This window comes from Lytechinus variegatus, chromosome 6 (genome assembly GCF_018143015.1).
Source record: "Lytechinus variegatus isolate NC3 chromosome 6, Lvar_3.0, whole genome shotgun sequence".
Classification (NCBI taxonomy): domain Eukaryota; kingdom Metazoa; phylum Echinodermata; class Echinoidea; order Temnopleuroida; family Toxopneustidae; genus Lytechinus; species Lytechinus variegatus.
Window position 1 is genome coordinate 23202623 of NC_054745.1, and position 25790 is coordinate 23228412.

General features: G+C 36.0%; 1 protein-coding gene across 1 annotated transcript; it reads right to left on the reverse strand.

Annotated features, from left to right (window-relative positions):
* Positions 1–12862: 12862 nt before the first annotated feature.
* LOC121417640 (uromodulin-like) lies at positions 12863–23567 on the reverse strand. Its single transcript, XM_041611378.1, has 5 exons — positions 23547–23567; positions 22649–23046; positions 18811–18916; positions 16024–16198; positions 12863–13017 (listed from the first exon to the last, which is right to left on the reverse strand). Exons 1-5 carry the CDS (start codon positions 23565–23567, stop codon positions 12863–12865), a joined length of 855 nt encoding a protein of 284 aa, XP_041467312.1.
* Positions 23568–25790: the final 2223 nt, after the last annotated feature.

A 25790-nucleotide genomic window follows, 5' to 3' on the forward strand; every position in this document is an offset into this window, starting at 1 on the left:
CAATCTAGACAATAATAGCTGATACTACTGTTCAATTTGTATCTTCTAATATCCGACAACCAAGAACCGCAAGACAATAAAACCTACTTTTTGGCTGAAAAGTGGTCTGAAATTGGTAAATTTAGGTAAAAATCACCTTTTTACTCTACAAATGTGGTTTGAAAGTACTAATCTTACAGAAAAAAAATGACTACAACCAAAAACATGAATAGACACCAAACTCAGAGAAAAAGACCACCAAATAAAGAAGTTGTGGCCAAAAATGTTTCTGTTTATGCTAACTCCTGCATGAACTCGGCAGGACAGCATTTTGCTGGTAAACGCCAAGCTGGTATGTAACCAATTGCCTATGAAACATTATACGTCTAGGTTAATCAGTCATAGTGGCTGACGTAATAGACGACAGATATCACTTTTGGGCCTTTTTATCAAAGTAGAGACAATGGCAGAGTGGTGATTCGAAGTCGCAACCTTGCTCTAACCACTGCACCACACGACCCAATAATGGGCCAAAATGATTTTGGCGCATTTTAAAATTCTGGTTTAGCACGCTTACATTGTATTTCTCAGACCCGAGACAAAAACTATTGTTATTAAAGTACAGAGTTTATTGATTATAACTTCAATCATGTACAGTACGTTAGGAGTACTGATTTATCAGGTACGTGTATAGTATTGCAAAGCAGTATATTTCAATTCTGATATATGACAATATACATGGCAATGTGTGTAAATGTATCGAATCATGCTCATAGGAAAATGATATTAGATTTTATATATTGGGTATTTGTTTTTTTGTGTAACAAATCACATTGACTGTGCATATATATGAACACGAGGATCTGGGGGCCGTTTCATAAAGCTGTTCGTAAGATAAGAGCGACTTTAAGAACGACTGGTGAACCTTTCTTACGCGCTTAACCATCGCCAATGTATATACCATTTACCACAAGAAAGGATCACCAGTCGTTCTTAAAGTTGCTCTTAACTTACAAACAGCTTTATGAAACACCCACCAGGACTGTTGGTTATCATAATAGAAAAGAAAGTGCATAAATACAACTTTGTAAATGGAAATTCATCCCCCAAAACATGAAATAGATCATAAACAACGAAGCTGAAATACTATAGCTGAACTTTCACACTCTGACTAAATGTATATAAACACATGCTATACTTAGTTGAATAAAAAGATATCTAAACATATGAATGTATTATAAACATGTAAGTATGAACATACAGATATATAAACATGAATACATGATTATATATATTTGCGCATGTGAATATATGAACATAATATAATTACATGAATATAAATGTACATACCTCTGCACAATGTGACAACATATTGGCCTGTACTTAATTGGAGCAATGTACTCGGTATGTGAACTTTTGTGTATATAAAAAAATGTGTAGAAAATATTTTATACACTGCAAAGACTCCGGTGTTGATTTAACACTAGCTTGGAATCTATATAAGTCCACACCAGAGAAGTGTTAAACAACGTCAGTTTGGTTTGGGTTTAACACCAGATAGGTGTTTATAACACACCAATTTTTATTAAAACACCATCGCATCGATTCCAAACTGGTGTTGTTTTAACACTTTTCTGGTGTGGACATATATAGATTCCGGGTTGGTGTTAAGTCAACACCGGAGTTTTTGCAGTTACACTTCGCAATTCTGAAGGTTCTTTATTCCGAAGGTTCGTAATTCCGAAACACGTAAATTGCCTATGCCCCCATGTTCGTTAATCCGAATACGTAAAAAGGGTTCGTTAATCCGAACATTTGTGGCGTTATTCCAAAGGTTCGATAATCCAAAAACCAAATAAGGTTTGATGGTCCGAAGGTTCGATAATCCGAAAACGAAATAAGGTTCGTTGTTCCGAAGCTCGATAGTCGGAAAACGAAATAAGGTTCGTTAAGCATTGAGTTTTCGGACTAACGAACCTTTGGAATTACGAACCTCATTTCTTTTTCGGATTAACGACCCTTCGGAATTATGAACCTTCGAAATACGAACCTTCGGAATAACGAACCTTCGGAATATGCTAAACCTCGAAATGACGAAGCTTCGGAATTACTAATGTATGCGTTTTTTTCAGTGTAGAATGTATATGAGTACTGAATATATTCTGAAGACTATCACCCTCAAGGCTCGAAAAAGATTTATATTTTTTATACATACTTTAAGTTTAATAGAGTGTATATGTTTTTGAAACATAGTGTTATATATTTATGATGTTATGCTTTATTCAGGATATGTAAAATATGTTTAGACTGAGATATATTTCTTCTTTTGCTAAGACATTTTATATGAGTCTGTCTTATACTAAATATATTGTTTATATCAATTGTGCATATTTATATGGTATGGATTTAGATTTTCATAACATAGTATTAAGTTTTAACTTGAAAGACAGAGAACCACATTATTCATGTTTTTAATGAATTTTGAAGATGTAAAAATTGTAGAGCTGGGTTTATATCGCACTTTCTCTAGACGGTACTGAATACAACTTACCAGGCTTTAATTGATGAACAATTATTTAGGTATGTGATTTTGTAGAAAATGTGATCCAAATATGTACTAGCTTTCCCAATTGTACATTAACTTCAAATGTACAAGTTTTTACCTGGTGAGGGTCTCATAAAGATGTTCGTAAAGTCACGCATGACTGGAACATGTTCTTAGGTAATCATGTATAGGGATTTCATAAAGCTGTTTGTAAGTTAAGAGCGACTCTAAGAACGACTGGTGATCATTTCATGTTGCAAATGGTTTATACCAAAATGTTCATCGGCAATGGTTTAGCGCGTATAATGATCACCTGTCATTCTTAAAGTCACTCTTAACTTATGAAAAGCTTTATGAAACAAAAGTGTGATAAGCTATCTAAGGGCATGCAAGTACTGATTTTACTTTTCTCCAAATGGGAAGAAATCTCACCTTTTGGAACTATTTGACTGCCGGAAGGATTAGGGCTATTTTACTGTTTCAAGTGATGAATTCGATCCTGTCCGGAGATGTCTCTATGAAGCTGATTTGAATCTTGTTTTTAATTTCATTCAGTATTGATGACGTCATATGATAATAATGATATATGATTTGAATTGAACTTAATTTTATTCCTTGTTTTATTGCCCTTGCCGGGCGCCCTCTGGTACGTTGAAGAGAGAATGCACGCATTTGATTGGTTGATCATCAAGTTGTAGTTATATGCAAATAATGCACGTAAGCGCTTGCATGTAGGGCCAAACAATGAACGATGTGCGAGAAGAGCCAACGGATTTGTACGTCGGACCGCGGTCCACAGGACCGAGTGCGCGCGGTATATCCATTTGGCGAGTCGAGCACAGAGTTCATAATTTAGGCCCTCTATGCACAAGAATGCGTGCATTGTTTGTTCATGGAGCTTTTATAGCTCCCCATATTACTGAGTTGCACCGAATTGATCGAAATTCTTGATAATTCCAGACCTCACTATATCCTGCACTCTGGCTGACGTCAGAATGCAGGATAGTGCATTTTGATGCCAGTGCTATTCGCTGAATATCATGTGATCCGATTTGGACCAATCAGATAAAAGAACATGCTTGGGAGTTGTTTTATTTTGCCTCTCTCTGCTACTGACCCCTGGTGAACGCAAGATCAGGGGGTAAGCTTTGCGTAATTAAGTTACAAACGACTTTAGGAACGACTGGATAATCTTGCTTACTAGCTAAAACAACACCTGTAAAAATTTGACGTGCTTAATTTACCTCGAGAAAGGATCACCGGCTGTTTTTTTAAGTCGCTCATAACTGAGGAACAGCTTCATGAATCACCTACCAGGGTTTCACAAAGAATGTAGTGTGACTATTCGGGATGCTGCACATCAATTAATTGACTAGACCAATAGTCAGCTGGGTGCAACTGATGTGTCTTGTCACATTAGTTTTCTGACATATATTCTAGTCAGAAATAAATATGTTCTAGCAAAATACGACAAAAAATAGTCAAATATGACTAGAATAACAGTTGCACCCAATGATGTCATAATTAAGGGTTGCATTTAACTCCGTTTCAAAACCTGTTTTTAGCAATTACCATTTTAATTTTTTTTCAAGTTAACTTAATTTGAAAGGGATTTGCAAATAATGTATGTTACTCATGTAGGATTATGAAATCGTTTTCATCCTAATAACTTGGATTGAGAGGCTTTCTGACGAGTGCCTAGAGGGTTCATATTTCTGTGTTCAATAAACCATATCGCATAGAATTTGAGCCAGTCGTATAAAACAAATGCTTACAAAATCATGATATGATATATTAATTTTTACATTACACTCATTTAAAATGCCATAGACTTTTGTTTTGTGAGAAACGCCATGGGTTTTGGTCTCATCATATGAAAGTAAAAATGTTGAATGATACATTTGAGTGCACTGTTAAAAATTTATCCTTAAAGTAAAAGAAGTTCCTGCAGCATAGTCTAGAGAAAACCTGTAATCTTACCTGATTGCGTAATCTTATATCATGTAAAATTACAGGATATTGGTATTTGGTGTATAAAACCTTACAAATTTCCTTTAATAAAACACCCTTTTCCCCTATTTAAACAGACCTGTTCGGTTAAATTGCAGAATTTACAAAATGATTCTGTTATTGCTTTCTGCAAAATCTTCTTTTTTCTGTAAAATCAGTTTTTTTTAACAGTGTGAGCATGGGCCATTTTGTAAAGCTCGCAGAAATCTGCGCGAAAATGCCAATTTTCACGCTATGTAAAGGGGGGAAAAAGAGAAAACTGACTTTGCGCCACATTTCTAATTAATTTCTTTTACATTTCTAGCCGACTGAAATAAAACTGATAAATATGAACATTTTGTAAGACATTTGCCACCAAAAATTAACATTCAAACCCTAAGTAAGCACAACCTTTACCTTTTTTGTACCAGCTGGATCTGAGGACATAACTGAATGTAAACAAAAGATTATGTTAGACACATTCCCAGCATTCTTTTAATACGTTTTTTTCATTTAAAGTATATAGGTTTACATTTCATATTTCATTATTACTTGCTTCTCAACACTTTTCCCAATGATTAATAAACCCCCATAACAAGCCTTAGCATTTTCATGTCAACCAGAGCTCATTGTAAACATATTATCAGGATGACCTCAGTGTGGGGGGGGGGGGCGCAATGGCGCTCTATGGAGTGTATTGGGCAAGGAGAAAAGTTTAAAAAAGGCTAAAAGGTATCTTCAAATCAATATTCCTAGCTAAATTTCATGTGTTCTTCATGATCAATGTATTCATATAACTATTTCCAAGTTCTGTGCAAATCATTTTTTCACGAACTCAAGTTTTCAAAACTAAGTAGTGCTTACTTAAGCGGATCCCCCCCAACAGTTATGTCGTCATTTGCTTAAAGAGATCTGTACCACTGTTTCAATATGGACAAAGCTTTTGGATATTGCAAATACATAATGGTAAAGGATTATTTCTAAGTGTAAACTTGTTTATACGATTTATACTACACTCAGCTCGGTCTGAACCCGTCGGTTTCACGTGCTCGGTGATCTTCATGGATAATACGTAATACTATCTGTTTTGTGAGAATAAACACATTTTAAAAATGACATAACTTTCTTCTTTTCCCCAACAAATGTATATCAAATGTTTTATTTTCCTCTAGTTGTTTTGTCAGCTGGCTGTTTAGGTGGCCTTGTATGGGTTTTTTACAAGTCGGTTTTCTCTGTTAATGGCAGTTCTCGAGGAGTTTACAAAAAATAATAAATTTGAATACGAATTTCGATTTCAATGTTCATATTTTTTTTAGCAGTGAATGGACCTGTACACTCTAAAATAAATGTAGACCAAAACGTGCTCCTTGAGGGTTATTATGTGTCCAACCAACATTGGGGGTTTCTTTTGGGCATTTTTATTTATACAATGTGAAGGAAATTTTGCCCATTCTAAAGTAGTTGCTGCTTGTTTGTTAACCTTACTGGACAATAGCTCTATGGTATACCCTAAATTGGTTGGAAACATGATTACCCTCGTGGTGGTGAAAATTTTACACATCCTTTTTTTTCCAGTGTAATAATCTTCCTATGAAAAATACCTGATAAGTTCATGAACATGATTAATAACGATCAGGAAGTAATTCCGTAGATATATTATTGTGACTAACGTGGACGGGGTGATGAGCCTCGTTACCATACAGCGCGCTACAGAAAAAAGGCAATCCAATTCTAGATATCTGATATTCGAATTTTTTAAATTTTGTGAAATTATTTTGGGTGTATATCGAAGATAAACTCATCGTCTTTCCATTTATACCTTATATCATTTGTGCTACGCATGACCGAATAATTTATGCTGAAGACAACAGGTGCAGATACCGACTTTTCCAAGTTTGAGTAAAGTGGGTAAAATGTGCGCTTGATAAATGTTTTTCACTTTTCAAAGTAATTTTCGGGAATGAAGAGTCAAGGCATTTATCTAAAATATGATTAAAAGGTATACCTATTCATCCACACCTTATACATGCCTACTTTCCTTTGCACACAGGGCAGGCAGCGTGAAAAATATTGAAGCATCCACCTCTTGTTGAATTCGACCCTACAAATTATCAAGATCTTTGGGAAGAGTTGCAAACACCTTGTTCATGTTGTTTTTTAAGTGTCCCCAAAAGAAATAACAGGGCGTGAGGTCAGGCGATGCAAGACTAGCCAAACGTGTTAAGGGTATGTTTTTTCCCCCAAGTGTTTCTTCGGGGCTTTTTCCTCCTCGATCGTTTCTGAGATTGTTCAGGATTTTCCTGATTGTGGTAATTTAACACTGCACAGGGGGTATGCAATACCGCCCATGAATATAGTTTTGTCTTTATTTAGATATATTGTTAGCAAGAAGACAAAACCTGTTTAGGGGTAATTTTCTGGCGACAACTTGTTAAGGGGCCAAAATATTACCCTTTTTAGACAGGCTAAAATTTCCTTAACCCCGTACTATTGGTGGGGCTAAATGGCAATTTAGCCCCACCTATAGTACGGGGTTAAGCTTAGCCCACTTTCGTTTTACACAGCGTTTTTGCAAAGTGGGCTATAACCCCACCTATAGTGCGGGATTATTTGGCCCTGCAAAAAAGCAGGGTTATCCCACCAATTGCGGTGCTAAGAGCAATAGTACGGGGTTAAGATCGCATGTGTAAAACGAAAGTGGGCTAAGCTTAACCCCGTACTCTAGGTGGGGCTAAATGGCAATTTGGCCCCACCTATAGTACGGGGTTAAGGAAATTGTAGCGTGTGTAAAAAGTGTACGAGTGAAGCACTTGTACTACGAATGATCAACAAAAAACACTAGTCCGGGGTTAGCGAGTTTCGTGTGTAAAAAGCAAGCATTCCTTATCCGAGGTTAGCAATAACAATTTGGCATGTTAAGGAAAAAAAATAGTACGGGGTTAAGGATAGTACGGGGTTAGCGATAGTCCGGGGTTAAGAAAAATCCTGTGTAAAAAGGGCATATGTTAATGAAATTCGCGAAAAACTTGTTTAGGGGGCTATTTTGCACAAAGAAAAAAAAATTGTTTAGGGCGTGTTTGGAAATAATTTGGTCACGCGTGTGTACAGTAATATAATTGACTGCCCCCCCTCCCCCCTCTGGGTCTATGTCATGGTTGAGAGCGACAACTCGATGTCCAAAGAGTTCTCTGAATCTATCAGAGAACGCTACCGGGCGCGATGGTGGCTGGATGGTAGAGCGCCCAACTCATGAACGGGAGGTCGTATGTTCGATCCTCGACCGAGCCATTCCAAAGAACTAGTATAAAATTTGGACCTTCTGCCTTCTTGCTAGGCGCTCAGCATTTAGATTAGAGAAGGTATAGAAATAATATTGTTATGATATGCAGGGCCCTCTGGTATCCTAACTGAAGTGGTCTCTCGTGGGTTATTAAAAAGTTATTACGAACGACATTGGAAAGGTGGGCCAGGAATGCCGTCCTAAATTAAAAAAAGATGCCTTCGAAACTGTCTCTAAAATGTTGGTCCAACTGCACATATCTCCTCGTCAATCATCTGCAAGTACATTCGCTCATTTACACCCCTCTGGGAGAAATGGGTACAATCAGAGGATTGTTGCCAGCTAAGGAACTAAATATTCGAAAGTATATTTACACCAGCCCCTTGCCTTTTAATCAAGTATATTTAAAAATCTTGAAAAAAGTGGTATCTGCACCTGTCGTATTCAACATTAATTAATTCGGTCAAGCATAACACAAATGGTACAAACAAAGTAATAACGGAAAACTGATGAGTTTATTCTTAAAATCCATGCACAATAATTTCACAAAATTAAAATGTAATTCGAACATCAACTCTCTAGATTCGGATTGCCTCTTTTTTGAAACGCACTGTTTTTATAAAGCTACAGATACCGTATTCGTTACTCATAGTCCATACCATAAGATAATGTTTATGAAATAGCTGAGCTTACACTTAGGCGAAAAAAGATAAAGCTATTAAATGCTTTCTATCTTTTTTATTATGGAAGAAAATGCGATGAAACAACTATGACATTTATCAGAAAATTCGTACACACCAAGAACGGATAGATAACTCCAAAAAAGTTCTTTTGCAATTTACTTTATTTGAGTGAAAGGAAGTAACTTTGATAGGATCGAAATAATGATCAATTACTTTCTGACATTTGTAATAATCCCAAAATGGCTGACTGTATTATATCAAAGATTACAATTGAAATCAAATTGAAAAGACTTGATTTACGTACGTCATATAAGTGTGAATTACGGATATTAATAGGATTATTTTTTACTTCTACATATTACTAGCATTGGACAAGATAAAGTAAGGTACTCGTCACTATCACTTTAACAACATTAATTCAGTAGTAGTGGTAGTGGTTGTTGTTAATGTTGTAGGTCGCAGTGGTAGTGGATACTCTTTGAGAAAAGGAAATTCTGTTGGAAGGAAATTCGATACTGACAAAACAACTTCTAGTCGAAGCGTTAGTCTTGACAAATATCATTTGATTACTACGAACAAGTGACATAAAAAGTGCATAATGGCCCTTTTCATTTTCTCTCTCTCTACATGTAGTTCGTTAGAAATCTCCTCAAATTTATTTCTGTATATTCATAACTTTAAAATTATCAAGAAAAAGATATCATCCGTTTCTCAGCTAGTTTTGATATTTTGTAGTGCCTATCTAATACATCATTTTATTTAGACTTACTTAACTTCTCGTTTTGAACTTCCCTAATTTATTGAATGAACTTTTGAAATAATTGCAAATTTGCGATTGATTGCTAATCTGATTCATAAAACAAGGGGTGTCATCTGATTTGCTAAAGTTAAAAGTGATCAATCAACTGTAAAATTGCGACAGAATATTTGCGATTGATTACAAATATTTTCTTGCAACACCCCCTGAGTCTTAAGGAAGTTTACATTTATTCATTAATTCATTCAGTGTTATTAAAACGAAACAGGGTAGTCCTTTCACTGACCAAATGCCCGCTTTACGAAAGAGTCCCTTAGACATCCAATGATTTACAAAATAATTAACCAAATTGATATAAATTAAAAAACAAGACACAAATGCACAAACCAAATTACATAACATGTCAATGCTACCACATTGAATGAATTGGAACAAATTAGAAACCTCGATTAAAATCAAAGACAATGCAAAGGAAAATTAATATTATTGAAATAATGACAAATTGCTTTTAGAAAACCCAGATAAACATATTACTAAGAATCAAAGTAGGTAAAACTGATAAAGTTGTAAAACAGACACTTTAAAAGACAATGACTATTATTATTAAAAAAAGGAATGAAGCACATAACATAGAAGAAATTGAAATAGATAAAATGAAACAACAAAAATACAATTTAAATTGACTCGAGTAGTGATGTAAGTATATCACAAATACATTCAAACAGAAACACGAAAAATACACCACGATAGTATCAAAACAAAATAAACTCTATAGCAAAAGACATATATATGACCAATGCATGTGAAAAACAATAGGGAGAGTGGCTTAAGTTGGTATTTAACATTTGGAGTGAAGTTGCCGTTTGTATCGGAGTCGGTAGATTATTATAGATGTTCGGAACGATGTAAGAAAAAAGATCACCTGATGATCTAAATTCCGTCTTAGGTTTCGGAATGGATAAAGGATTTGACGAGTACCATATGAGAGTAGGTATTTACAGGCAAAACATTGTAAACAAAGTGGGGCTAGGTTATTGAGCTTTTTGTAAACGAAAAAGTAGTGGTACACAGCAAAAAATGTGGTGTTAACCGGTGAACATAGAGCACCACACCAGGTATTTTACACCGGTGTTAAATTGGTGGTGCTAGTTTTACACCTATAGGTGCTATTACAAGACCTATTGTTGTTACATTTACACTCTTTGGTGTTATGTAATCTCTAGGGTGTTATTTTAACACCTCAGGGTGTGATCCTCTATTAACATCAACTGGTGTCAGTTTTAACACCACAGTTTTACTTTGCAAGTGTAGTTTGTTTCATTTTTAGGATATCCTTTGTTGTACGAAACCGATACGACTAATCTTGCATATCTGTTTTGCGTCCTCTGCAAATTTGAGCAAATATTTCTTTTTACACTTACCCCCAAACAACCAAACAATAATCTATATTCATGTTGGAGAACAGGAGTTTGGTAACTGTGTTTAAGAATGCATCGATTCAAGTAACATTTAATCCTTCTAATGCATGCAAAAGCCCGGTTTATCCTATTAGTAGATTAAAGACGTGTGGGGTCAAACTTAGACTTTGGTCAAGCGTTACCCCTAAATATTGAATATCAGAAACATTCTCAAGGTATTATCTTCCATAAAAGATATTCATGCTATCTTAGTTTTATTCCTTTTCATTTATTTCCCTTGTTTTCTTTTTAACCATTTGCAAAGTAAATGATGATGTTATTGGATTTTTTTCTGAGTGCCTTTTCGAAAGATTACCTTTACAAAACAAAATCGTGTCGTCAGCGTAAAGCACAATCTTCATTTGGTTACTAAAATTCAAATTACAATTATCATTTAGAAATAAGCAAACAATCAGGGGCCAAAAATTGACCCTTGTGGCACACCTGAATAGATCTGTAAGAAATCACTCTGGATGCCTCTGTCTATCTGACCAATGTTACACCATAGTATGGCATTTTTTCTTAAACAATATTTCGTGAGATATTACGTCGAACGCTTTTTCCAGATCAGAGAAATATCACACCTGTTATAAAACACAATCAATATTATTTAAGAGGTAGTCAGTTTGTTTCAAACAAGTTGCGGTTGCGCGCTATGGGCAAAAGCCCTATTGGAACTGTAATAGCAGTTTGTATTCGTGTAGATAATCGTAAATTTGGGCATGCACTGCCTTTCATGTATTTTTGAAAGACATGGCAATTGAGAGATAGGCATGTAATTGCCGATGTCACTTGACTCACTATTTTTTTTTTTAATCTTTCATTAAATTTGTCAGCACTAACTAAATTGCGAGTGCTGGCTATTTCGGTGAAATCCTTGCTTTTGATTGGCTGAGAAGCTCTGGCCTCTGACTGTTACTATGGTAACTGTCAGAGAAAGACATCTTGTCAGTGCTGACAACTTTCATGAAACGGTCTCCGAAGCATAAATATTTGTTAAATATTATTGAGAGTGGTTCCGCTATAAAGGGGGGTGGGGCGATTTTCAATAATCAGGGATGTAAATAATCCATATCCGCTTTGTCTACATAACTTTCCTTCTTTACAAATTCCGGGTCTGTATGTTTTAACTTATTTTTTTTATTCAACTGTTGATAATGTATTCACTGAATTAAAATGTTGATTGTTGGGATGGGTAAGACGTTTACCGACATTAAAATAAAGAAAATCTTTGAGTGGATGTGCAATTACTTGCAAGTTGTCGTGTGATTTCAAGTATTTATATTTGGATTGACTTAAACCTTTCTCTTGGGCAACACATTTTTCAGTACTTTCCAAGAATGTTATATTTTGTTACGATCATGGGCGGAAATCCCAGGGGATATCAAATGTCCCTCCTACTATTTTCGGTCTTTTGATGGAAATGAATAAATTGAAATATAACATGTATTTTTGGACGAGATCGAGAGGACCTTACTTATTCGGTGATACCAGCCCCTTTTTTTTGCTTGTCAAATCAATTTTGGTCGAAATGACCTTACATTTGGGGTGATACCCCTTTTTTTTTGGGGGGGGGGGGGCTTATCCAATTTTCCAGCCCCTGGTAACCCCCGACCTTTGGAGACAAATTTCCGCCCTTGGTTACGGTAACATTCATGTATAAATATTCACTTTGTTTCGGAGATAGTTATATTTTCCCCAAAGTTCACTGATTTCCTGACCTGTTGTTTTTATTGATTTATTCAGTTTGTCAAACTTTCTTTTATGATACACAACAATGATGCAAAATGAAACAGAAAATAATACGAGCTGTAAATTCAATAAGAAGAAACTTAAATCAATCACAATTGTCGTTTAAGTTGAATGAGAATTATTATCTCATGACTCTTTTAGGAGCATATAAGCGAGGAGAATTTCCATTCTTGTTTTTGGTGTTGCCAGAGTGGTATAGGTGAATGACAGCGCGCTGTTTTGTTTCAACCGGTATTTTCTTTAGTTATTGTTTAACTGTTTAAGAGCTTTAGAAAAAATTTGAAATTTTCTGATTTCCTTGAGAAAACTTCTGACATTTTGAAGCTTGACCCTTGACATTTTGCACCTGGCTGTCAAGTTGCGCGCTAATCCACGTGACGTCACTCCCAATACGAATTCCACTCTGGTCATAAATCGCTTCTACATCTCTTCCATGGAAGCAGTTGGGACTCTCTTGTAGCTGATGTCGGTTGAACGACCAATTAGCTTGACCACGCCCATCAGGATTGCTACGGCAAGCACGGTCGCAACATTTCCATTGAGAAACGTCCCAAACGAATTGTAGGTAGACAGATCTGTGGTATATAAATTGAAATATGATGGCATACTCTATTGATAACCTTCGTGAAAAAGGTTTACGGTCCACCATAATGACAAACTGAAGAAATCAATAAAAAAAGGTCAGGAAATCTCAATCTAAATACTTGAAATCACACGACAACGTAGCTACTCTTATTTTTCTCTTTCATCACCCGAATACAGAGTATAATATAGATGAGTAAGCCGAATAGGCCAGAACACAAAAAACATGACATCCGAATAGCATCCGAATCGGATAATTTGAGCACACATCGGACAATCTGGTGTATTTTTCGGAATATTCGGTGGCGTATTCGGCACATTTGGGCATAATCTTTCCCATTCGGGTCGTCATTCCGCGATAATCTGAGGATTCCGGCTATATTTGGCTCGATTCTGGCCTTCTTTGGCTCGATTGTTTCCACTGCTCGGGTTGACATACGGCTTTATGCGGGACGGCCGATATTGATTAGGGTCAATTCCTAGTGATTCTGCTCTGATTCCAGACTTCGTCTCTGATTCGGGGAGCTCCCCGAATCAGAGAGTCAAAGACAAATTACGTTCCAAATCCACCGAATTCATCTGAATCAGGTTGTGTTTGGGCAGAATCGATCCGAATTTACTTCTTTTTTTTGTTTAGATAGAATTTGGTTCTATTGTGACCCTATAGCTTAAACGACAAGTCTACCCTAACAAAAAAATTGATTTGAATAAAAAGAGAAAAATCCAACAAGCATAAAACTGAATATTTTATCAAAATGAGATGTAAAATAAGACAGTTCTAACATTTTCAAGTTTCGCTTAGTTTCATATAACAGTTTTATGTACATCCTGGTCGGTATACAAAATAATGAAGGGACTGATGACGCCAGGCACCTACTCACTAATTATTCTTAATTTTATGGTTTGAAAGATGAAATGTTCTAATTTTCTCCTTATTGTCAAGTAAAAGAAAACAAAAAATCTCCCTGAACATGTGGAATTAGCATAGTTTGGTACTAATTTGTGGTTCAGTCAAGTGGTCTTTATTGTCAAATCTGTGAAAAGAAATAAATATTGTGTAATTCAAACAAAAAAAACAACAAAATAGTGAGTGAGGAAAATCATCGACTGTCTCATTTGCATGTTACGAAGTGGGGCATATCACTGTTTTGTGAAAAATAAGCGGAACTTTAAAATGTCATAACTTTCTTATTTTACAACCGATTTGGATTAATTTTTCAGCGTTATGCTAAATATTTGTTCTCTATTTAATCTAATCAATATTTAGCTGGGGTGGACTCAACCTTTAAAGTACAGTCACGGCCACACTCGTTGCTTGCAGCTTGAATGATTTCAGGGTTTACGATTCCTCCTCATGGTAACGCTGCCGATATTGATATTTAGTGTAATTCATTATTTTACATCCCAACAAATCCATTACAATATAGGCATCGAAAAAATAATGAAAGGATTTTAATTTAATGAAGTATGATGTACACATTTACAGTATATGCCTACACATAATATATTGCCTAGGATGGTGCGATTATTATTGAAAGAGATTTGTGGACACCATTTTGTCTCCCAACTACTGAAAATTTGCTCTCTCGCTCGAATATTAATAAAACTGTCATTCATTACTTTATAGCCATCGAGAAAATCGTTGCAAGTCTTGAACTGACAGATGGTAATATTATGTGAATGACTATATACCTCGCTATACATATCCCTTCGTGTGGGGGTGTCTCCAAAGTTTTGAATTTTCAGGTCAATATATTGCTATACCCCCCCTGCTCAGACCGGATTTACGTTAGTGTATATGTCTGTAGTGAGTATGGGGGACATGATCTTAAAAAGAACAGCCGTCCAACGAGGCTTCTGACCCACCCCCCCCCCACCCAGATGAGTTTGCACCAAAATTGTTTCATTATGCAATACCTTTTAATGCAGAATTCATTCTATTTGCTGAAATAATTTATTTAGCATATCATAATTAGCGAAATTAATTGGCATATCTTTGAATGAAATCATTAGCATACATTTTTCATGAGAAAGATGTAGGCTTTCTTCAAAATCATGGCCCCTTAATTTTCACTGTACTATTTGCTTAGTCATTGGAATACAACTTCATACATACATTACTGCTGATTTACATATAAGCATACTTTTGATGGAAACGGGATTTTCAAGAATATGTTTAGCTGAGGAATTGACGCTTTTGAGCTAATAGGGGTATTCTAAAAGTTAGGCCCTTTTCCACTGTTCTATTTACTTACTCCTTGGAATGCGACATGTATAAATCTATAAAATTATTGCTAATTTACATAAATTAGAATATTTTGCATGAAGACAGGATTTTCAATGATTTATAGGGAAACTAAGCTATCGATCTGATAGAGACTTTCTAAAAGTTTGGTTTGCTTTTTTTCCATTTCGCTCATTAATACTGATAATTTACATAAATTTGCATATTTTTGTTTGAAGATGCAATTTTCAACACCATGTTCTGTGGGAAAAAAATGAAGCTATTGACCTGATAGTGACATATGGAAAGTTTGGTAGTTTTGTAAACTCTGCCCCCAAAATGTCAAATTTTGGGTTACACTTCGTTATTCCGAAGGTTCGTAATTCCGAAACAAGTAAATTGCCTAAACCTCGATGTTCGCTAATCCGAAAACGTTAAGGGTGCGTTAATCCGAACATTTTTGGCGTTATTCCAAAGGTTCGATAATCCGAACACGAAATAAGGTTCGTTGTTCCGAAGATTTGTTTATCCGAAAACGAAATAAGGTTCGTTGTTCCGAAGGTTTGTCAGTCCGAAAACGAGAAAATGTTCGTTGTTCCGAAGGTTCGTCAGTCCGAAAACGAAATAAGGTTGGTTAATCATGTAGTTTTCGGACTAGCGAACCTTCGGAATTACGAACCTCATTTCGTTTTCGGATTAACGAACCGTCGGATTTACGAAGCTTCGGAATTACGAATGTATGCGGAAGTTTGGGCCTAAGGGACCTGACTATTACCATGAGTAGCCATATCGTTGGTTGCTCTGCGGACACGAATCGGCACACTGCTGATCGTTTGAGTGGAAAGGAATGAAGAAGAACGACGTTTGCGTCTCGATGAAGTACCAGAGCACTGTCGATTCATAATGGCTTTGTCATTCCCACACACCGTAACTTCACAGTGAATATATACCTGTGAATTAAAATTGTATTATTTTATTTTTTCACCCTTCTAAACATAGTGTACATACATGTCAAACAATCATGTCTCATAGGTGGATTTTTCATTAAAAATATGCGAACTTTTCAGTAACAAGCAGTCATGGGCGGTAATCTGTCGCAAAAGGTAGGGGCGACGAGGGGCTGGAAGATTTTACAAGCAAAAAAAAAAAGAAAAGGTCCCCACCCCGAAATGCTAGGTCATTTAGTCCAAAATACATGTATTATTATTGCTTGTGAATGATGACTTTTTCTGCATCATAAAAAACAAAATAATAGGGGGGACATTTGATATTGTGCCCCCTACTATTTTTGGTAGGGGGGACACGTACCCCTGTCCCCCTGGGATTTCCGCCCATGCAAGCAGTCAATATACCGTGTGAGTAAAAACATAAACTTGACACTTAACAAATCTCCAATTTACGAAAAAAAAAATCAAGGGACACATTCATAATGTATGGCATGGAAGGGTATTATCATTGTTTAAAGGTCAAGTCCACCTCAGAAAAAATGTTGATTTGAATAAATAGAGAAAAATCTGAGAAGCACAATGCTGAAAATTTCATCAAAATCGGATGTAAAATAAAAAAGTTAGGACATTTCAAAGTTTCGCTTATTTTTAACAAAATGGAAACGAGCCAGTTACATCAAAATGAGTGAGTCGATGATTTCACTCACTCACTACTTCTTTTGTTTTTTATTATTTGAATTATACAATATTTCAATTTTTACGAATTTGACGATTAGGGCGTCCTTGCCTGAAGCACAAAATGTTAAAATAATGGAATTCCACGTGTTCAGGTAGGAATGAAACTTCATTTCACATGACAATGACGAGAAAATCAAAATATTCCATATTTCAAACAATAAAAAACAAACGAAATAGTGAGTGAGTGACATATGATCGACTCTCTCATTTGGATATAACTGGCTCGTTCATGTAACTGTTTTGTGAAATGAAGCGAAACTTTAAAATGTCAAAACTTTCTTATTTAAAATGAGTCTGTGACATTGAAAATACCCATTTTCTCACTTTGATGCGTGCTTACTCATCCGTAAATAAACAAATCGATTTCATTTTTGCACAGAATTCTGCCCATAGGTTGATAAACATTACTGCCTAATGACATTGCTAAAGACAGCCTTGAAAAAAAGTTCCACCATATCGAAGAAGGGGTTACTTATTCTTAAACATATGCACCCATAATGTACACAAGTCTATGAGAGAGGAAGTCAAAATTTTAACAACTATGAAATAAGGGGTTTGTTTCATGGACGGTTTGTGTTACTTCTGCCAACAGTGACAGATATCCATAGTTACAAGTTGCATTTTTTCCAATAACGAAAAAAAAGAGCTAATCACATTCCACATGTTCATTCAAGCGTGAATGTTTAATTAAACGCCTTTGAATCATTGAAACATGTTAATTGGTCATAAACATAATGAAAAAGTTGATTAAAGATCAGTTTCAGTTACCAAAATGAAACAATACTTGCCTATGATATTTGAAAATCGTATTTTTGGTTTTCAATAAATGTTCATTGAACCGTGAAACGATGAATATTATTGAAGATACTCTTCAAAAAACTAACTGTCATCATATTCTATCATTTTTATTGATGAAAATGTGTAAAAAAATCCAATTATAGCAAATTTGGACTTGTGTTTATTCAACCGTGAAATTTAGCCCAAAAATTGTATCGTCTTTTAGAAAGTACCTTTTACAAGCCTTCTGACTATTTTTCCTGATGAGAATGTGGAATCAGTTCCAATAAAATGGAATCAAAGTCATGATTGCTGATGTGGTTTACGGTACACCATGTGGAGTGTTATAGAAACAGTGGATAGAAGAAGAGAAGAAGTGGATAGGCGAGAAAGTGGAGATTTGAGAATAGAGTATTCTTTCTTGAAAATAGTCCTGAAAAGGACTGTAAACCAGAAGGAATGTTGAGTGAGAACAGCTTGAGTAGTAGAGCTGATGAGGAGATGCTGGCTTGAGTCGGCGAGTAGAGATGATGAGTAGTAGAGAGACTCGACGTTTCGGACAGGTTGACTGTCCGTCTTCAGGAGTGAAGACGGACAGTCTTGATTTTTGGCTTGTGACTTTTGAAAAGTGACATTTTTGCCTAATGACGGTGCTCTCTGAAGCATGACGTAAAATACGTCCATAACATTTACTCAGAGGGTATCTTATAAAATTACCTACACGCTCATGTAAAAATATATAAAAAAAACCTCGCATTGGTTCGGAAACTATTGATGTTTGTTCAAGGGGGACTTGCTTTTTTTGTTGTGTATATATAATTTATAAGTGGAAGCTTTCCCTTAACTTATTAAAATCTAAATGTGTATTAAACTGTTAATTGATTTAAACCAAAATCGCTATAATGAACTGCCTATAATGGACTCCATTGCGTTAGTAGATGTCAGGAAAACATCACTTAAGTTAATAGCCAAAAAGGGGGGAAAAGAGCATAAGAAATAATTGGCTTGCCGCTTCGCAGGTGATGGTCATACTTTTTGACCCCCCCCCCTTTTTAAAAAAGCGAGATCCCCTCCTGAATATCATGTTATAGTTGAATTACCATGTCATGATCTCCAACAAAGGTAAATGCGTCAAACTTAAAACCTTCTCGATCCGTGTCGTTCGGAAAAAAGACTTGAACCGTCCTATCCACATCGGAAGGGCATCTATTGCATGAATAAAAAAGGTAATGTCTTAGTATTACTTACTCATTCATCATTTACTTACTCATTCATCAATTATCTATTTATACAGGGTAGAACACGATCAGCAGCTGTTTAACAAAATAAGTGCATTCAAATGATTCTAGGTTACTTAGAAGCTTAGACATTTATAATAATAATAGCAACATGCTTATATAGCGCATATCACTGCAGCCTTTTACAGCACGGTGGCATTTCAAGGAGTAAATTCCTGCCAGGTACCCTTTTACCGTACCTGGGTCGAGTGCAGCACAATGTGGATAAATTTCCTGCCGAAGGAAATTACGCCATGGCTGGGATTCGAACCCACGACCCTCTGTTTCAAAGACTAATCCACTGGGCCACAACGCTCCACATTTCGACATTGTCGAAAACCATGCGTGCCAGCCATTTTGAAAGACTCCAAGATGGCGGCCATGTATGTTACGATGCATGGAAACATTGCCATTCTGAATCCTTATACAACAATCTCTCCGAAAATGTATAGTTTTCAATTTCTAAAAAAAAAAACATGCGAAAGCTCAAATATAAACATAGTGAACATGACTAAAAGATTTATCTGCGTACGTTAAGTATAACTGTAAATGTTAAAAATTCTTTATAATCATAATACTATCTAAAATAATGATTAAAGCATTCAGCTTTCACCAGTGTGATATCTTACCATAAGCAACATTTTAGATTATAGGATGTAAGTCAGATTTTACCTCTGCTAACCTCTAGAAGTCAATGACCTTAAAGATCAACGACTTCGAAATATCAGAAAATTGATGTTTCTCCTCATAAGTTCGTAATAAATATGATTATAATAAATAAATTCGTAATAAATATCCAATGCACTAAATCAGTTGTCAATCCAATTTTTCTGGTTCTTCGAGGAAATAATTTGAATAAACCGAATTAAATATAATAAAATACAAAAGAACAAGTGGGGATGTGACATCATGGGGAAGGAGGGTGGATTGGATAAGGATACTTCTCCGATCTAATTCTAGGGTTTATTTCCAATTCGTCCAATTGCCAACTAGTCTACTATCATTTGGTCTACCATCAGTTCGTCCACATGGTCTAATTGCCGGTCGTTCACTCACCACTTCCATTTAGTAACCTCTTGGTCCAATAGCCATTTAGTCCACATACCATTCGGCAACTACCCTGGTCACAATTTAATAGGTAAGCCTCTGAAAGTAGGGGTATACATAGATGATGGAGGCATCATGATCTGCGCATATTTTACACTCTGCGCGCTGACGCCACAATGGATGAACATGACATATCAGCTGTAGATATGAACTGATTTTGCTCCTTATCTGCAGTAACTGCAGATTCGACGTGTACAAGCTCAGTAAATGGAATTATTCCGTGGACCATTTTTAAAAATACATCTACAATTTCAAAATACTTTACTCTGTAGTACTGCAAAGTATGACGAATACGACCCCGAGATTGAATAAATGGTAGAGATATAACTGTGAATGTCCTTAAAGTAGAAATATATTGAAAATCTTAAAAATGGAGAATCATATATCAAATTAAAGGTGAAAATAAGGAGAACACGATGGTGTACATCATTTATAATGAAGACCGATGAAACTCAGTTAATTGATACTTAAAGTAGTCTCTCTGAATGCTTCAAACACGTAGAATTACGTCCGCGATATTGGGGATTTTTTATGACGTCTGTACGAGAGGCGTGATTGGCTCTCCAACGTGATGCTTACTTGCACGCAAAACCTGTTGCGTGGGTATGTTTTCTCCACACTGCATGTCACTGAATTCTTCGATCACGAAATGAAAGAAAACCCAGAATTTTATCTACATTTGGATTTTCAAATTAATGATTTTGAAGATGAAAGAATGATGATGAAGTGAACAACAAAGTGACGTAGTTGGAGGAAAATTGGGGGAATTACGCCGATGATGATGAGTCGGACAATTCAACTTGCAACACGATCACATGCAATAGCTACCAACTCATGCAGCGCTAATACAAGTGCTAGCTGTACCGCGCGGGCCAAATTAAATTCATGAAAATGAATAACCACATCCAGACAGATAAAATTTACTATGAAGAAGAAAAATAATGATATAACTGTACTTACAAACAATATATTCCGAACCTGAAGGCAAATCAACTCAACGAATAGCAGCCCAGCAGCAGACGATATGCACCGACGATAAACTTCATGTGGCTGAGATAGATTGTCACTCGTTCTGTTAGATGTAATTTTTATCTCATTAATTTGACAAAATCACGAAACTCGGGGAATTATTCATCTATATAAAAATATAGTAACATCTCGTATTATTTTTTTTTTGATTACGATAAAACCTTTTTTTTTGAAGGAAAACGTTTAGGTAAATTTAAATTAGATGTAAAAGATCATCCCATCATGCGTATCTCGTATATGTTATCGTAAACAAACCATCACAACACATGCCGTGTAGCTTGCTCGCCTCAGTGGCTGAGAGAGTAGATCTAGATGCAAATGTTGCACAGCTCTCAATCAGCAAGGCAAGGAAGGAATACCGGCACATGTGTTGTGATGGTTTGTTTACAATAACATATACGAGCTACGCATGATGGGATGATCTTTTACATCAAATTTTAATTAACCTCAACGTTTTCCTTCAAAAAGGTTTTATCGTAATTTAAAAAATAATAAGAGATATTACTATATTTTTATATTGATATAAATAATTCTCCGAGTTTCGTAATTTTGTCAAATTAATGAGATAAAAATTACATCTTAGAGAACGAGTGACAATCTATCCCAGGATGCCACATGAAGTTGATCGTCGGTGCATATCGTCTGCTGCTATACGTTGAGTTGATTTGCCTTCAGGTTCGGAATATATTGTTTGTAAGTACAGTTATATCATTATTCTTCTTCTTCATAGTAGATTGTGTCTGTCTGGATGTGGTTATTCATTTTCATGAATTTAATTTGGCCCGTGCGATACAGCTAGCACTTGTAGCGGCGCTGCATGAGTTGGTAGCGAATGCATGTGATCGTGTTGCAAGTTGAATTGTCCGACTCATCATCATCGGCGTAATTCTCCTAATTTACCTCCAACTACGTCACTTTGTTGTTCACTTCATCATTATTCTCTTCATCTTATTTATTATTTATTTATTGATATGTTTATTGATATCTTCAAAATCATCGATTTGAAAATCCAAATCTAGATAAAATTCAGGGTTTTCTTTCATTTCGTAATCGAAGTATTCAGTGACAGTGTGGAGAAAACGTACCCACGCAACAGGTTTTGCATGCAAGTAGAGCTTCACGTGGGAGAGCCAATCACGTCTCTCGTACAGACAGTGACGTCATAAAATTCGAGTCAATACAGAGACCGATGCGAGGCATATTTCAGAGAGGCATATTAGCGTTTTTTAATCGGTGATTTTCACCTAATGTATTGTTTTCTTTATTTTTGAATGACCCACTGATAATACCCACATCATTACCTTTCCATTGATATACAATAAGACCACATTCATAATCAATACATTTCTCCTTTAATTAAACGCCATTCAAAATATCAAGAGTCAGTCCCGAATACGGGTGCTTCATTGGCTGAAATTCCAGTTGCGCAAGATCTGTTGAGTTGCGTTTGATCGCAATTCTTTCTGCAACGGGCCCCTGGACTATTGATCTTCGCCGGGAATAAAAAAAAGAAAGGTAAACTTACCTGTCGGTAAACAGATCATGGCGTGGAACAGAATCGGGCTCTTGGCCGGCCGTCGCCCAGCATTGTTCAATAAACATACCAACTTCTTCTACTGAGTCAAGTTGGACTTCAAAGTAGACCGTTTCCTCTTGCCAGACCTCAGCGTTGTCATCTTCGAGCTCATCAAATGACTCCCCCTTGTACCGTTTAAAATTCAGGCGGAAGTGACCGGATCCAAAAACGCTAAACTTTATTTCACCGAGCGCTGCTTTGAAAGATTGGCCGACTTGCGAGGTCTTGTCAAGAGAGCACGAAACCTCAAGTTCCTTCTGATATTCACGGGTGATATTAGTGCCGGGTAAAGCCTCAGGCTTGTAATAAGCGATGATATTCGAGAATGTAATGGTTCTATCATTTTCCTGAGGGGGAGGGGGGGTGGAAAAGATGTTAAAAGCACAAATACCGTTTAAAAATACAACATTGCAACAACAATAACAACAACAAGACATGATTTTGGGTAAGAATGTTGGTGATAATGTTATCGATCCGGAATAATCGTGTCAAACGCAAAGCGGTCATTATTCAGAAGACCACGTGCTGTTTCTATTTCATGAAAGACGTAGAATTAAAAAAACAAAAAAAATCTGTGTTTGGAGAATTAGTCAGCCCTTTAAAAGTTAGTCGTTTATCGTTACATTTGCCTTTGCCTTTTTGACATCTCCCCTCTTCCATTAACTTTTTTTTTATAACGAGACAGGCTTATTATGTGATTTAATAACAATAATAATATAGGATATTTATATTACCCACATATCCACCTTTTTAGGTGCTCAAGGCGCTCCTATATTACCCGGCTAAGCTAGGCGTTCATAGCGCACACAGCTTTTTAAGGAATTACTTCCTTCCGGTACTCATTTACCTGACCAGGTGGGTGTTTCATAAAGCTGTTCGTAAGTTAAGAGCGACTTTAAGAACGACTGGTGAACTCTTTTTACGCGCTAAACCATCGCCAATTCAATATAACATTTACCACAAGAAAGGATCACCAGTCGTTCTTAAAGTCGCTCTTAACTTTAATACGAACAGCTTTATGAAACACCCACCTGGGTTGAGTGCAGCACACTGTGGATCAGTTTCTTGCTGAAGGAATAACGCCATGGCTGGGATTCGAACCCACGACCCTCTGTTTCAAAGTCCGAAGTCTAATCCACTGGGCCACAATGCTCCACATTTGGGTAGTGTACTTTCATATTTTTTTTTCGATATTTGTCGCAGAAGTTCCATCAATTTAAATTTCCGTAAATTTTCCATATTTGCAACTATTGAATAGGATCTATTCATTATAATGTGAACGATAGATAGAGCATACTTAAAAAAATAATAAAGTCTGTTGTGGAACTCGATAGTTCGATAGGAAAGCCTACGTCCTCCGAAGCCTACTCGCACCTGTATATTCTATATCTGGCCTTATCATAAATTTCGCAAGAGAAGATTTCTCTTTGGCACTTTGATTTGAGTAACAAATTTAATTACGGAACGATTTCACAAATTTGTTGTAGATGAATAATTTTCACGGTATCACGGCACGGTATCGAGTGTAAAGGTGCAATTATGCTCAATTACCTTTTCTGCACCATGGGCCGCAATGTTTCACCTTTCCTGAACCCTTTTTAATAGTGCGTATCTATCTATCTACCTTTCCATCCATCCATCCATCCATCAATCCATTCATTTATCGTTCCGTCTGTCTTTTTGTACTTACATATTTACCCAATACTTGTAATAGATCGATACAAAGACTGTCAGAGAGATCTAGCTATCTCTTTAAGTACCTCCTTAATCCCATCTGAAGGTTGAGTGCAATAATTATGTATTCACTCAACTCAAAGTTTTTTTGCCAACCGAGTTAACTCTTCAGCTTATAGTTTTCCCGAAGCTCAGGTGGGATAAGGCCAGAATAAAACAACAGAGGAGCCGTAAACGCAGTTTTAAAGGGATAGTCCGGGCTGAAAATATTTATATCTTAATACATAGAGTAGAATTCACTGGGCAAAATGCCGAAAATTTCATCAAAATCGGATAACAAATAATAAAGTTATTGAAGTTTAAAATTCAGCAATATTTTGTGAAAACAGTCGTCATAAATATTCATTAGGTAGGCTGATGATGTCACATATCCACTTTCCGTTTTCTTATGTTATTACATAAAATCATATTTTTTCATTATTTCATACTTGTGTGAATAACATGTCTCCCTTATAATGAAATAAATTAAAGCAATAAATATCTAATGCACTAAATCAGTTGTCAATCCAATCTTTCTAGTAATTGGAAAAAAAATTGAATAAACCTAATTTCATATAATAAAATGCAAAAGAACAAGTGGGGATGTGACATCATCAGCCCACCAAATGAATATTCATGACGACTATTTTCACAAAAAAATTGCTGAAATTTAAAATGCAATAACTTTATTTGTAATCCGATCTTGATGAAATTTTAAGCATTTTGCTCTGTGAATTCTACTATATTTATTAAGCTTTTTATACTTTCAGCCTGGACCATCCCTTTAAGTTGATTCGTAATCCTTTTTATATGGCCTGCTCTTTTGGCATTTCCATTACTCTTTGTACCGACACCCTTGTATCCGATTAGCTCATAGGACAAAATCAATGTTTGTTTTATCTGAGACTCTTCCAATTTCTTCTGGCAAATTGATCCCTCTTACTTTGTCAGTATTTTGAATTATTGAATTAGAAAGGTTACGGAAAGGATTACGACACGGATATCTACGTTTGGAAATAATGGTGAAGAGCATGGGGCAGTAAGCATCAAGAAAGGCATTTTCCAGGGATATATTCTATCCCCACCTCTGTTTGTGATGACAATGGAATAATTAACTAAATCACTATAATGACCCAGGTTCTTAGGTCAAGAGCAAAGCAAATATCAACAATTCTCTCTGTTCGGATGGGTTGAAGCTGTTTGGCGAGACAGAAAGCAGGACTATTACTTCTGATTAGTACAGTGCATAATTTATCTTTGACGACGACATCAGCATGATTTGTTAGTAGCATACTTTGAGCTGGACAAATGTGCAATTAATACTTTTTTAAAAAAGCTAAGTAAGCCAGCCGTTGACAACAAATTCGAAATGCCAACC